The following is a 15,668-nucleotide window of genomic DNA, read 5'->3' as shown; positions in this document are numbered from 1 at the left end:
CTTAATTTTTTTTTTTTTTAAGTATTTCAGTTTCCATTTAAAAAAGAAAATTAAGAAGGTAAAAAGTTATTCCTGAGTAGAATCCTTTAAAGGAAAATAGTGCATTGATTAAAATCTGTCAAGCCTTTAATTATACCACTGTCACTGGTTCTGTGTTAATACTTAGTCTATCCAGTGTTTGCTATTAAAATGTTGACATATACCACTTGCAAGTAATTAACAAATAGGGAATATCACAGTAACACAAATTACTTGCAAATGGTAAATGTCTGCATTTTAATGTCTACCACTGTAGAAGTATTAATTCGAAAATTAATATTTCCTTGAGTGAGGTTTATAAAAGTTCATTTTTCCCCCCCTATAGGCATTGGCTAGCATAAGTCATGTTGCCCATGTTACTGTCACAACTAAAACTGCTGATGCAAAGTGTGCATACAGGTATGCTGTGTATTCACTCTCTAAAAAGTTTGTGTGTAATCATTTATTCTCTTTTCAGAGTTGTTAATAATATGGATGGTATTTTGGATAGAAATAAAGTCATGGAAGGGATGATTTTAAGAGGAGGGCATGGACATTCAGGACAGAGGAAAAGGGATGGAGTTTCAGGCATATGGATGGCTACAAAAAAAAAGTGCAAAGATCAAATGGAAGAAGAATAAAATGGAGCATTGTGGAGGAAGCTGTAGTAGGACCAGAGACAAGCATGGGGGTGATGGAAGGAAGTGAGAGCAAAGATATAGGCAGAAGCACAGTTGTGGATTGAGTGCTTTTTATTCAGACCAGAGACTCTCAAACTGGGAGGCGTGAGAAGCTTTAGAGGGGGAAAAAAACATACTGTGCACATTTTACCCACAGCAATGAATAACTAGCAAAGCTGATTCCTCCAGACATATAAGGTTCTCAGATGGTGCTGTACATTTGACTCTAGATGGTGCTGTGCATTTTTACAGATTTCTGTTATGCTTGCATAGTATTATACAAAGTCGTTGCCATCTGTACATTAATCCGTTTGCTATGACGCGGTGTGCACATTTAATTGTAAGCATTGATCGCGATCACAATTTTGCTTTTGCTCTTATTACAATGGATTGTTGGTTCAGTTTGTATCAATACCTTACTGTTTCTGATATTTAGTGAGAGTTGCCCATGTTGATTTTTTTTTTTTAATCGGTAAAAAAATTGTGTGGTGGGACAGGGGCGGAAACTACTACAGACAACAAGTAAGTTTTAGAACCACTGGCTCAAACTATAGAGGTAGGTAAAGTTGCTGGGTTTAGCTAATTTAACATAATATTTTTGAACCTTCAAATAAGATGAACAATTCCTTTAAAGGATTTCTATTTTAGAGACCAATCTAGGGCAAACTTTCTTGTCCATTTTTCACCTTCAGATAAAATGATATAGGTAGAACTGGTTACTTGATATTTCCCATTATAAGACCATGTTTTCATTTGCTTATGATTTTGCCAAACTCTTACCCAGCATGGAAAATTTCAGCCCAAGTGGTTATCTGCCTCAGACTAAATTACTTGGAGAAACTTTATCCAAAATGGTTCAGCTGTTCCGAGAATGAGGCTAGGAAAAAATATATTGTTTTGTCCATGTTAAAAAAAATTCTGGCAACCTTTTCTTTGATAAACTTTGGTGACCCCATGCTTTGGAGCAAGGAGTTCAAATTTGGCAAGGAAGTGGCCTTTGTAATGAGCCTTTTGCCATTCTGATGAAAACCTACCCAAATTTGGCCAAGTTATAAGCCTTTGAAAATACAGTTTGCATATGCTCACTAGAGACTTCTTAGATTTTACCAGCTAAATTTCCTGAAGAGTCTGTCCACACTGGGCATATTCCCCTTGTGCATATCAGTTATGATGCAATCTCTAATTATAGCATTATATTTGAGGCTAGTCAGGGAACCTCATGGCTTAAGACACTCCAAATACAGGTAGTTTCTTGTTCGGATTTGGTTTTTTTCCCTTTCTAGGTTATGTCTTGCTTTATCTTATATAAACTGACTAACCCTTTTCTTAGAGAGACAAGGTAGGTGAGATAATATCTTTTATTGGATCAATTTCTGTTGTTGGTGAGAGACAAGCTTTTGAGTTTACACGAAGCTCTTCTTCAAGTTTGGAAAACTAGAAGACCTGAAGAAAAGCTCTGTGTAAGATCGAAAGCTCGTCTCTCACCAACAACAGAAGTTGGTCCAATAAAAAATATTACTTCATCCACCTTGTCTCTCTAATATCATGGGATAAACATGGCTATAACATCGCAGCATTAATCCTTTTGTTAACATACTTGTTTTTAATAATTATGACATCTTCAAATAGCTAACTGTTCTCTTTCTAATTTATTTTTTCTTCAACTAAAAAAACAACCAATGCTTTGAGCTGCTGCCCCATCAATTAAAAATCACAACATAAACAAAGGACTGTCTATAAATATGTACACCGTAGCTCCCACCCTCCTCAGCAACCTTCATCAAGAGGGGGAAAAGATGGGCTTTGCAACACATTTGGGACGTTCATAAATCTGGGCTCTGGCAAACCAAACAGGAGCAGACTCTACAATTGAGGATTCGTTACAGAGAATGCCCTGCCACCAGTCCCCTTTTGTTTATGATGAAGGAACTTCTGCTCAAGTCCCTTACCTGCCCTTAACTGTGGGGCTGTGAGACTGGGGGAGAGATGAATTCTCAGGTAACCTGGTTCCAAGCCATTTAGGATACCTTGAATTCCACCCTGAAGCTTATTGGAAGCCAGTGTATGTCACAGAGCACTGGTCTGATGTTATACCCAAGTTGAATGCCAGTTAATAAAAGTGCTGCAATATTTTGCATTGGGCTCAGCCTCCAAGGTGTAGCCCTGGGGAGAGCACATTACAGTAATATAATTTCAAGTTAACCAAGGCATTTTTACATGCAAAGTGTTTAGAATTAGGTAGTTTTTTAATTTAATAAAGTGATAATAGTTATCTAAATTCTATTCCTGGAAAGAGATGTATATTGGTCTGTCCCCCGTATCTTAGTTTGTTAAAATTTATGGGAATTTTGGAGAAAAATATCTGGCCACTAGAGGGCAGTCATGTTGTTTGTTCACTTTTTTTTTTTTTTTTTTTTTTTACAATAATGAAAGTATAGCAGTTTTTCATCTTTTTGTTTTTGCAAACAGTGTTGTGAATATTGTTCCAGGAATACAAAAATGGGACAATTAAGGAAAACCTGTACTAGTTAGCTTAAGTGAGAACTCTCCTGCCATTAGAGATAAAATTTTTGTTATAACTTAGAACTACTGTATTTCCTCTTAACAGGAAATAAGTTTGTCCTATACTAATTATAGAATACATAGGTAGGCACTAGAAACATATACTACATAAACTGATTAATCTGTATAACTCACTAAAGCAATTATATCATTCAAAGATCCTAACTATAATACTCCAATAGTGCAATGAATAAAGTGCATGTGTGGGCTTGTAAGATACAAGGCAGGTCTGCTCATCTAACTTGTCCCTTGCTGACAGCACTGTCCTATGATCCTGAACGAGGAAATAGCTGAACCTCAAACAAAAAAGAATGAATTACAATATCCTTTGCTGTAGGATGGGGTTGGAAGATTCTGTTTTATTACCTGAGCAGGTGGGAGTGATTGCAAATAGATAAGAGAATAGAATACAATTGTGGCGCTTACTCATCCACAAGAAAAGGGAAAAAAATTGCAACCAGTATAAATTTAACCACATATAAGCTTGATTAATCATGCAAATTAGTAATTCTTTTCACATTATCCATTTTATTTCCTCTTCAAGTTTTTAGAATACTTAAGTTCTCATTCAAAGACTGATATCGGAGCCTAATGTTTTTTTGTATCAAAAAATTCTCAAATATGTGTTTTATGTTCATGTAAATATGTCAGTGACCTAGAAGTTCAAAAAATAAAACTTGGATCAACCTGAAAAAACAAAAAAACCTCAACCCTGACTGGACTGGCTTATTTCCTGAAACCCCCGTGGCCCCCCCTGATTTTTCACAAGATTCATGTCCCATCTTACCACCACCCCCCACCCGACCCCCAGCTACATCAATGTCTGACAACTATTTATTTTGTTTTCTATTAGAGCAAGCTATTGTGATGGAAAACTGAAAGCGCCTCCCAAACCTTGTGCTGGAAACCAGGGGACTCAGATCACGGTAGGTGGTGGTGGTGATTTGTTACTTGTATTACCATAGTCCTAGCCCAGATCATGGACCAGTACCCTACTGTGCTAGGTAAACACAGAATAAGATGATGATCCATGCCCCCAAAAGGATTTAGGTTAGTTTCTTTCTTTCTGGCCTGCACGTCTACAGCCTCATCAACTAAAAATGTATTTTATAATTGTCATGTAGTTTTTGTGACCTTGTGGAGTATTTTACAGATTTTACAACAACATAAGTGCTTTGTGGAATCTGTCCAAAGACTGTAGGGCAAATTGCACAGGCTCCTCTTCCTCTCTAGATGGTGGCACTGTATAGTGACATGGGAGAAATATTTAATTTTATGTTGTTTGGACTTTACATGTAAGCATTGGGAGAGTGAGGTGCACATCACATTTAAAACCATGCAATATTGAATTGCATCATAAACTTAATGGGACACTGGTTTCCAAATCCAGTGTTAGGTCTAGTGTGTTAGTTCACGTAATCACCTAAATAAAGAATATGTACATAAAACACAGATCAATATTGTGCAGTAGATGTAGCAGTATGGGAAGAGAAGAGTTAGTGTTTTTCCCCATGCTGCTCACACTTGGGAGGAGCTCCCCATGAACATATGTAAAGCTACCTCATTATCCTCCTCCAAAACCCACTTCAGAACTTTTTTTTTCTGTGATGCCTACAAAATACTTTACAACAATTAAAGTGCTGGTGTGCTGAGATCACTGCCTATCATGCTGACTAATATTGTTTCCTTGTACTCTGCCAGCTGTCTATCCCTCTTCTGTCTCTTGTTTTACACTTAAATTTTAAATTCTTTGAGGCAGGGAGTATGTTCTGTGTTTGTACAGTGTGTTACGCAAAGGTGTCTGGTCCATGATGAGGGCTTGCAAGTGCTATGTTAATACAAATAATTAATAACAATAATAGTGGTAGCAACTCTTATAACATAAAAACAGGAAACTGAACTTCCCCCTAATATTTGTGCCTCTAGGAGTCCAACAGTACGTTTAATGTTAATTTGGTAATTTCATGAAAACCTCAGATGGTCATTATTTCAATTGGTCCTAAATTCACAGAAGGGACTGTAGCAATGGATCTCGTTACTTAATTTGTGTTGCATTAAAATACACTGTGTCTATAATTGTCAACTGCAATCTAAGGATTTTTACCTCAGAACTCTTCTTTGAGTGTCATTTGATCTGAGGACCAAACACTGGTGAAATTTGTGCCTTCTTGTGAAACATACAGTTATCAAAAGTTTTGTGATACTTCACTATCTTTCTTGAGAATGGCATTTTGTTAGGTGAAACTAAGCAGCTAGAGTACAACTAGAACATTGAATTTGAGTGTTCCTAAATTAAAAGATGTCCAGACCATTTAGGTGATTTTATATCAAGAAGATTGGTTCAAATGAAATAAGTTTAAGTATTATTTAAATATGTGATTTTTTTTTTAATTTTATCTTAATGCAGGTTGAGGATCTTTTCTACAATGTAACTACAAGGAGGAAAGCCTTAAAAAATCCAAGTGAAGAGTATGCAAAAATATTAGAAGTCGTTGGCAGGTAAAATACTGAAATAAAGAGCTCCATCTTATTTTATCTGTTGGGTTGCTTTTTTGTGTTGGTTAATGTAGAACAATCCCAGTTTATATCCAAATATCTGTTTGATAAATTAGAAACCCAAAATAACAACAGAAACCGTGGAGATTACTTTCATGGTGGTGTCAGGCTGTCATTATATTATATCCCATTAAAGCCAGGTCAGAGTGAAAACTAAGCAAGGACCTTATGTTTTGGCCGATTGTGAATAAATGCATTGGGATTCTCACCTTCCCAGGGATAACTGAACAAGTCGACCAGTTTCCTTCTCCCTTTACCAGAAACTGAGAGTTTATTCCATTGTACTGAAAAAATCACTAAGGGTGAGATGGAGCTTTTGCTGTTCTTCATAATACCAGACAGTTTGACACTGGAATGCTTTAGCTTTTGCCTAGAAGTGATAAACTGATAATTTCTAAAAAGAACCTATCATAATTTCCTATATGTGGAGTAATCTAGGTTGATCTTTAAATTTCATGTGGTTTGGATGGGTCAGGTAATAGCAAACTGTTACTATCTCATGTGGCAGTTGGTTTGAACTGAATTTCTTTTAAATCAAAGAAACTGTTGCTGTATAATAAGAAATGTAGTTATTTGTTCACCTGGACTTGCTTGTTAACTGCTTTAGTAGAGTATGGAGGGACAACTTGTCATTTATTCTTTCATGTACTGCAGTTTTGTTTTGTACTTGTTTTTCAGGTATGCCATCCACAACTCAGGCATCAGTTTTTCAGTTAAAAAGGTATGTAGAACCTTTGTAACTTCACATACTTACATCACTTAAATAAAGGACCTGGCCTTTTGCCATGGATTTTGTAATGGGAATAGTCTGTGAGGTGGTTTTCTTTGCATGTAAGAGAATTTGTTTTTCTGTAATCTGGATAAACTACACATCAGTTTAAAATAATAAATCAAGATAAAAGCTGAGCATCAAGAGTTCAGATTTTTCCTTGCGCTCACAAAGCTGACACTTTTCCATTTTGTTTTCTGAGATGCTTCAGGGCGTAAACCAATCTCTAAGGAGTTTGGATAAGACATGGGGCGGGGATAAATTATCCCACACCTGCCTATTATGGGGTCTCTTGAATCTCCCTGTGAAGTGGTATTAGCCACTTTAGGAGACAGGATACTGGACTAGGTGGACTGTGGGTCTGATCCAGTCTTGCAGTTTCTATGTCACCCCCTTGTTTGACTGCGATCCCTATTACTGGGATTTGCATGTTTTTTTGCAGTTATTTCTTTAGGAATTTTCATTTATTGTTACAAATCCCTAAAACAAGAAGTCTTAAATTTTACTGCTTCTTAAATTTAAAATAAGAGGGTATCGTATTTTAACTGCTAGAAGCTAGATGTCTTTTTATCCAAATTGGAGTCAGGTTTTTGTAGTGAACTTTTCCCAAATAAGCATTGTCTGTACCAGGAAACTTACTTTTTGCTGAACGTTGCCATCAGTAATGGGTACAGCTGAACTGATGCTGACCATGGTTTAGCTGGAAGTGTAGCCAAAGACAAACCATGTTGATATGATGCTGAAAGTAGCTGTCATTTATAGTAGGGCTTCCAACATTGCTACCACTGGTGGTGGTGTAAAGTTTTTGTTTAAAAAATAAAAATCCCTACCGTAGATAAGATCCTTTTCTTTCAAATAGTGATGCAAAGGAGAAAGGAAAATCAGTCTATAATGAACACTAACAGAAACTTCATAACATTGAGGTCCTGCCCAATACTTCTTTATTAATAAACTCTTAGTTTTCAATTGACAAACACTTACTAGCTGCTTCTAAAATATCTTTGTTCTTGATTGATTTTTAATTATCAGCCAGCAGATTTCTCAGGATTTGCTTACAAATGTAGCTTTCCTTTAGCTTATTTTTATTTATTTATATTTAAATAATGAAAAAGACTCTTTTTTTTTAAATGGAGATATCCTATCTCCTAGACCTGGAAGGGACCTTGAAGGTGATCGAGTCCAGACCCCTGCCTTCACTAGCAGGACCAAGTACTGATTTTTGCCCCAGATCCCTAAGTGGCCCCCTCAAGGATTGAACTCTTCAAACCACTGAGCTATCCCTCCCTCCATAAATAATGAATAAAGGCTTTAGTTATCTTGACAATTAATGGTACAACATAGCACCAACAGTGTTTAAAAAGCAAACATTCAGATAAGAGCAAAACTCAACTTGGTTAGCCTAGCTAGATTAGTCAGCCAGCTAGCCAACCAATGACAAAAAAGCTCCTTTCCAGATCTGCACTGTTTTAGAAACATGCTCTCGCCTTTCTCTAAAAATCCTGTCAAATAGATGACTTTCATAGCATGCCCAGAAGGTCATCGAATTCAGGCTATTTTGGACCAAGCGCTTCTGCTTCTCTCTATCATTTTCAAACAAAATAAAAAGTAACCAAAAGCCCAAAGTGACTTAGGAGCCCAAAACCCTTTTAAAAAAAGTTGCACAGGCACATAGGAGCCTAACTCCCATCACTTTCAATAAGGCTTGACTTTCAGTGGGATTTAAGCTTCTAAGTATCTAGGTCACTTTTCAAAGTAGAACTTTGGTTCCTAAGTCACTTAGGTAATCAAAAGTACCTATTTGAAAATGTTACCTATAGACTATTAAAATATTGTTTATTTGGCAAATGAATAAACCACATTTCTTGTACTCTTCAAACGTGCACCTAGAGCAGTTGCCCATTATCCCCATATTTTGCCAGCACACATTCAGGCACTTCAATGTTGCCGTTCTAGCTATACCTGCAATACTCTCCTAGTATAGATGCAGTTTATACTGACAAAGTGCTTTTGTACTGGTTAGGCAAGTGAAATAAGCTATGCCTACTAAGCACTCTCTTGCTGGTATATCTAACCTAAGGGTTTTGCCAGCATAGCCCTGTCCAATTAAGCCAGCAAAAGTTTCTGCTGTACACCTGACTTAATCTCCTCTTTGCATAAATATCTACAGACTTTTTAAAAAGGCAACCCCCCCGCCCCCCCAAAAAAACTTCAGGCAAAACAAAAACAGAGTTTGTGTCCCATACATTTTTTTGTCCCAAACTCAATAGAAAATGTCTTGCAGTTGTTATTGAATAGATTTCTAAAACTTCAATAATACTTGTATTTGTAAACATAGACCACTAATTTCTTTTCTCTTTTATTTTTAGCAAGGTGATACGGTGGCAGATGTTAGAACCCTATCAAATGCCACAACAGTGGACAATATCAGGTCCATTTTTGGAAATGCTGTTAGCAGGTATGTTGACCATAAAGTTGTTTTTAAATGAAATCTTATTTTGTAGCTCTATTTAAAATAAATAATTAAAAAGACCCAAAATCTCTGTGATGATCAGAGTATTTCATAGTAGGATGGTACAAATAAATGTAGTTATTGAGTCCGCATACTACACTATTTAAGTTAAGATAAAATAATGTAGGGTTTTACTACACAGCTGAGAAAAAGCTGTGGCTGGCTTGTGATGGCTGACTCGAGCTCCTGGGGCTCTGGCTGTGGGGCTGTTTCATTGCTGTGTAGACTGCTGGGTTCAGGCTGGGGCCCAGGCTCTAGTACCCTGAAAGGTGGGAGGATCCTAGAGTCTAGACTCCAGCCTGAGCCCGGAAGTCTACACAGCAGTGAAGCAGCCCTGCAGCCTTAGCTCCACTAGCCTGAGTTGTCTGGTACGGGCCAGCCGCAGGTGTTTAATTGCTGTGTAGACATATCTTTAGTAGCCACTGAACTGCCCGTGAAGAGGCCTTAGACTGTATTAACTTTTCAGCAAATTCCCTTTAGGTTTAATGAAGATTGGGAAAGAACAGGGGCTCTCCTTACCTATACGCAAAGTACTCAGCTGCATAGGGCACCAGGAAATTTGTGGCACCAAATTTCCTGGTGCCCTGCGCAGCTGTGTGCTGCTCCAGACCCTGCTCCACATCTTCCCCAGGGCCCCTGCTCTGCCTCCGCCCCGCCCCTGCTCTGCCCAACCCAGCCCCCACTCCACCCCTTCCCCAAAGCCCCCAGACCTGCTCTGCCCCACCTTGACTCTTCACGCCCTGCCCCTTCCCCAGCCCTGCCTCTTCCCGCCCCTGCTCCGCCCCCACTCTCCTGAGGAGTGCTGCAGGGCTGGGCCTGCACTCATTGGCGGAGAGAAGTGCAGCAACCTGGCCCCAACTGTGCCTCCGCTGAGTGCTGGGGGGCGGTTTCCCTCTGCCCCCCAAGCCAGTCCTGACCTCCCCCCCGCACCCCCCAATGGAGACTTGGGGCCAGCCTCTCCCCCCCACCCCCTCACGGAGGGCTGCCCCCTCCGTGGTGGGGCTGCATAGGGCCCCAGAATAGCTAGGGATGCCCCTGGGAAAGAATGATGCACATTGCACAGCTCTCTCTAACTCACAGAAGGGTCTTTCATATATCCAAGAACAGGGTCAGGGGGAACTAGGAATATTGCCACATAAGTGTCTGATCTTCCCCTCAATGTGCAGAAAGGGCACTGTCTGTACCTGGAGAGAATCTTCTAAACACTGATCTAGAGGACCGTTTGGCCCAATATCTTCTAGAAGTGCCCAGCCACCTCCTACACTGGTGAATCTCCGTAATTCCTCCTATTACACCTTACTTGTTAGAACTAGTAATTCCTTCAAATGTGCTTTTCTGAAATCTTAAATCTGTTTTTGTACAGTGACTATAAATTCGAATGAGAGCTCTCATTGAACAAATCACAAGAAAGGGGTTATAAAAATATCCCCTACGCCAGAAAGTCTCAGCAGTAGTTGTAGGAAGAATCCCTCCCATAAAATGCTTAACTGCATACATTTCATAGAACAGTTTTGCAGAATGCTTTGCTGCCAACTCTGTTGGACTCCTGCCAATACTGATAGGAAGGTCAGTTTGATTCTGTTACTAACATTAGAAGTTACAGCTAAGGAATGGAACTGACTGTGTGACTTTAAAAATCACATTAACTCCTTTCTAGGGAGTTATAATGATAAATTACCTAGGCTTAATAGGATTTCCTTGGCCAATGTAAATAGGATCTAACTGGGCTATAAGAGTTTTAGAAACTGTGATGGAGACTAAAATAGTTAAGACCTGTCTGCACTGACCAGGGGAAATGCTTAAGCGCTCTCCACTCTCTACCAACATCCCATCCCTTAATGCAGATCAGGTAAAAGTGGAGATTGGAAAAGTATGTAAGTCATAGTTTCAGGAAAAGTAATAATATTCAATTATGGACCCAGTGACAATTTTATAGTCTCTCTTGGTCTCTCATGTGTCTTAAATCTTGAGAGTACTGAAATTCATGCTTGCCAGTGATGATGTAACAGTCATTCCTGGTCCTTGATAGCCACAGGATATTGGACAATGTGGCATTTTAATTTATTGAAAAGCTACTCTGGATAATTTGGAGAGGCGTTTAAAATTTTTCTTTCTAATTTTACTATCAGTTTTGAGGGTACATGGTAAATAAGACTACTTGGCTTCATTATTTGTATGAGTAATAATTGTATGTACCAACAAAACATTTTAAAACTATTTGGTAACTATCACATAAACAAAACATCTGCACTATTGTCATAGCAGTGTTGTTGTAGCCATGTTGGTCCCAGGATATTAGAAAGACAAGGTGCGTGAGGTAATATCTCTTGTTGGACCAACTTCTGTTGTTGTGAGACAAGCTTTTGAGCTTACACAGAGCTCTTCTTTGGTTCTTCGAAAGGTACTTAGAGTGTCACAGCTAAATACAAGATGGAACAGATTGATTAGTGTAAGGAGTTAACACGTATTTCAAAGGACCATTCAAGGTGAAGTGGCTCAGTAACACTCCTCCAGTCACAAGGGCAAAAGGAAGGGCGAGCGGGGGAGGGGGAACTGCAGTTGTGTGGGGTGTGAGTGGGTTATAGATTGTTGTAATTGAGTCCATGTTTTTGCTAGACACTAGAAGTTATGAATTTAAGCTCTCAGGCTCATCTTTTGAATGTATTGTGCACATTTCCTTTGAGTATAAGGACTGAGAGGTCAGAGATAGTGATCATTTTGTGAAAACTGTTCTCCCACAGGTGATGTGGTGTTTGTCTTTTATCATTATTCTGTGAGAATTCATTTGAGAGTGTAGTGATTGTCTGGTTTCACTCACATAGTTGCTATTGGTAGAGACCTGCGTGGATACAAAATTTATATCCGCGGATGCAAATCGGTATCCGCAGAGCTGCAGGGCTCTACTGGGAACCGCAGCGGCAAAAACAGCAGCCTGGCAGGTGGCTGCTGCTTCCAGGAGCCAGCGCCCTGTGCTGGCAGTTCCTCCAGCGTGGCTGTCTGCCCCCAGCCCCATCCACTCAGGTGGGCACCAGACTCACCTTTAGCTGTCCCTGGTCGTGCTAGTGCTGGGGGCTGTACAGCCACACTGGAGGAGCTGCCAGCACAGGGCACTAGCTCCTGGGAGCTCTGCTTTTGCCACTGTGGTTCCTGGTAGAGCCCTACAGCTCTGTAGATACTGATTTAGATCCACAGATATCCACATCCATGGATGTAAATTTTGTATCCACGCAGGGCTCTAACTGTTGGGGCATTTAGTGCATTGGATGATATACCACATGTTGTGAAAGGAATGTGCAGGACCCATGGATCTTGAAAGGTATATTGTGGAAGGTATTGATCATTATAGCATTGGAGATATGTCTACAGGTTTTGCATCTATTGTTCTGGCAGGGTCTGGTGCTGCTTTGAGTTGGTGTGTCATGGTCTGTGTGGAACTTGCTTCTGATGATGAGGTTGAGGAGTTGTTCAAAGGCCAAAAGAGAGATTTCAGGAAAGATTTATTTCATTACGTGGTCCCCATAGAATATGGGTTGTGATTGTTTGATACCCCATATGGGTTCCAGTGTGAGGTGACAACGAGGGATGTGCAGTCAGAGAGAGGTTTATTTCTGTAATGAAGCAGGTTTTCTCAGGCTATTTGGCCCATTCCATGATGCAATTTACTTCTCTGTTGGAGTATCCTTGTTTGGTGAAGGCGGTTTTAAGTCTGTCAAGGTGTATATTCTGTGGTATCTGAGTGCCTGGCTGCAGATAACAGATTTTTGGTGTGTTTGTAGTGCTTACTGGATCTGTGAGGGTGGATATGGTGATCTGTGTGTTTCTTTATATATAGTTTTCTGTAGGGTTCCATTGTTGAAATGGATCATGGTTTCCAGGAAATTGATGCTAGTGTGGGAGTTTAATGGATGGCTAGTTGTGGTGGAAATCTGAGGGAGTTTAGTTCATCTGTCCAGATGATGAAAATATCATCTATGCATCTCAGGTGTATCATTGGATTCGTGGTGCATTTGTCCAGAAATTTTTCCTCAAGGTAGCCCATGAAGAGGTTAACATATTGTCTAGCCATCCTAGTACCCGTGGCTGTTCCCATGGTTTGGACAAAGTGTGTGGTGTTGAATGTAAAATTGTTATGGGTGAGGATAAAATGGAGCATGAGTTAGGTGGTATGTTTGGGGTGGATATCAGACTACATTTCCTAAACAATCTGCTCCGCCTTATATTTAGCTTTGACACTCTGAATACATTTCCCAGACTTGAAGAGCTCTGTGTAAGCTTGAAAGTTTCTTACCAAGAGAAGTTGGTCCAATGTAAGATATTACCTCATCCACCTTGTCTCTCTGTATAACCAAATTCATAATGGTATATTTCTACTTGCTGGTAATGTAACTATCTTAAACGCATGTCAATAAAACCTTTGCACAGCACTGCATATTTTCATGTATTCTCTTTCAAAATAAAAACTGTCTACAGAGAACTGATAGAAGTGGGCTGTGAAGATGGAAAGCTGGCCTTTAAAATGAAAGGCTACATAACAAATGCAAACTACTCAGTGAAGAAATGCATGTTTTTACTCTTCATAAATCGTAAGTGCAAAGAAATGTGTATAGTTTGTATATGCTTTGTTTCTTTTTGCATAATTTTTAGCAGAGTGTACATCCATTTCTTTCTAAAGAACAGCAGCATCAAGGCTTTGAACGTGCACCTTTCTGAAAATCACATAAGGGCTAAATTCTGCCATGGGTGAGATCTTGTTGTAAGCAGGGAAGTCGAAGTCAAACCAAATGTTTACCTGTCTGCGGTGTTTTGTGGTCTGGAGTGTTATAGAGTGGCTGGAGCCAGGTCCCGACTATGGTAATCCGTACGTACCATGACAGAGTTCTCTGTGGCTCTCCTTACCCCCACTTGCCATAGCCTTCTCCACCCAGACAGGTAGAGGTATGGGGCCACTTCCTTCTCCCAGGAGTGGGAGCAGGGGCCTTCCTCTCTTCTGCCCCCCATTCCTCTGTCCCCCACAGCAGCAGGGAGGCTTCCCCAAATACTTACTTCTGAACTGGAGCTTATCTGCTGGAGTGGGTGGGCAGATTGGGCCTGCTGCACTTTTCTCCTCCTGTCATACACAGAATCCTCTTCTGGGATAATGTTGGCAGGGCCACCTAGAGTAATGGGATTGTGGAGTTAACACTGCATTAAGATGCATGAGGCAGTTCTGAGTTATTGTTTCTATCACTGTGTCAGTTGCTCAAATCATGTTTTGAGGCTTTACTTCTACCCATAAATTTATTTAAAAAAAAAAATGAAATTCTGATATAATCATGTGAATCCAGTTCCTGGTGCCTTAAACACAGGCCTACAGTGCCTATATCTTAATCCAGCCCTGGCCGGAGCAGGGGAATAGGTTTTATTCCTGTCTCGCAGAAGGATTAAACTGTTCCTTGTTTTGGTCACTAAGGGAAGACAGCTTTCTTATCTCCTTGCACCTGAATATGCACAGAATGTCATCCAGGCTAAGTGACAACTGCTTTATCTGAGTACCCTTGTTTGTGCTGCAGGCTAATTTCACATAAGATTAGCTCTGGCAGTGTTCTCCAAAAACATCACATTGCAAAAAGGTCAGAACTCTTGTAACTCTTGTGTTGATCCTCTCATAAAGTCATGTGTATGGTCACCAAGAAGATTGCTTTCAGAAGAAAGCTTTAGGGAACTCGTAACATTCGATTGGCCTGCTGCATGAAGGTCACCGAAGTGAAAAACATTTCATGTGTTTGCCTTTAACTTGTGGGATCCCATTTAGGCTCTCCCAGCACACAGCTGAATATGCTACTGCATGAGATTTGGAAAGTGAAACTTAGACCCTGACTACATTGAATGATGAAAAGGAAGTCTGATTATTAAAACTGAAATAATCTTGAAAATTTTACGGTTTGTAACGTAGGTTAAACAAATTATATGAAGGGGGGGAAAAAAGGAAGGGAAACCGACCATATCCTAAGAGAACTAGGGAAGAGCAAAAATGGACTAGTAAATGGAAAGTGAGCAAAATACCTTATGGATCATTTTTTAACTACCGTAGATTTGTATCCGTGTTTAGACACTATAAATACTACTAAATGCTACTGGGGAAAAAAACTTCAGACTCTTGTACAGCATGAAGTTTTGGGTACAAGGGAGTACTTATGTACCATATAGTGTGTTTAAATGTGCAGTTTGGACAAGATGTCACAGAATGCTTTCCCACAATTGTCCCCCTTTTATTCTTCATTCCAGATCGACTGGTGGAGTCAACTGCTTTGCGGAAAGCTATAGAAACTGTATATGCTGCTTATTTGCCGAAAAGTACACATCCATTCCTGTATTTAAGGTAAAGTAATAAAAAGTCTTAGGGCTTGTCTTTACTATCCTGCTACATTGGCGCAGCTGCCAATGTAGCACATCTGGTGAAGATGTGCTATGTTGACAGGACAGCGTCTCCCGCTGACGTAGCACAGTGTAGACAGTGCTTTAAGTCTATTTAACTTACATCACTCAGTGATGTGTGAGCGACGTAAGTTACATTGAGTTAAGCAGTAGTGTAGAC

General features: G+C 39.7%; 1 protein-coding gene across 3 annotated transcripts in view; it reads left to right on the top strand.

Moving 5' to 3' along the window:
- Positions 1 to 15,668, top strand: part of MLH1 (mutL homolog 1) — a 38,655-nt gene that overhangs the window by 3,639 nt on the left and 19,348 nt on the right. For 2 of the 3 annotated variants that reach the window (XM_054019394.1, XM_054019395.1), the window contains exons 4-9: positions 4,114 to 4,186; positions 5,668 to 5,759; positions 6,495 to 6,537; positions 8,952 to 9,040; positions 13,565 to 13,677; positions 15,359 to 15,452. In XM_054019394.1, coding sequence (XP_053875369.1) covers positions 4,114 to 4,186; positions 5,668 to 5,759; positions 6,495 to 6,537; positions 8,952 to 9,040; positions 13,565 to 13,677; positions 15,359 to 15,452 — 504 coding nt within the window. Of the gene's footprint in view, positions 1 to 364; positions 439 to 4,113; positions 4,187 to 5,667; positions 5,760 to 6,494; positions 6,538 to 8,951; positions 9,041 to 13,564; positions 13,678 to 15,358; positions 15,453 to 15,668 lie in introns of all 3 variants that reach the window. The other variant, XM_054019393.1, reaches the window with a different exon arrangement.

The sequence above is a fragment of the Malaclemys terrapin genome, chromosome 2 (genome assembly GCF_027887155.1).
Source record: "Malaclemys terrapin pileata isolate rMalTer1 chromosome 2, rMalTer1.hap1, whole genome shotgun sequence".
Lineage (NCBI taxonomy): Eukaryota > Metazoa > Chordata > Testudines > Emydidae > Malaclemys > Malaclemys terrapin.
The sequence above is the reverse complement of the archived record's forward strand: the minus strand, read 5'-3'. Positions and strand labels throughout refer to the sequence as shown.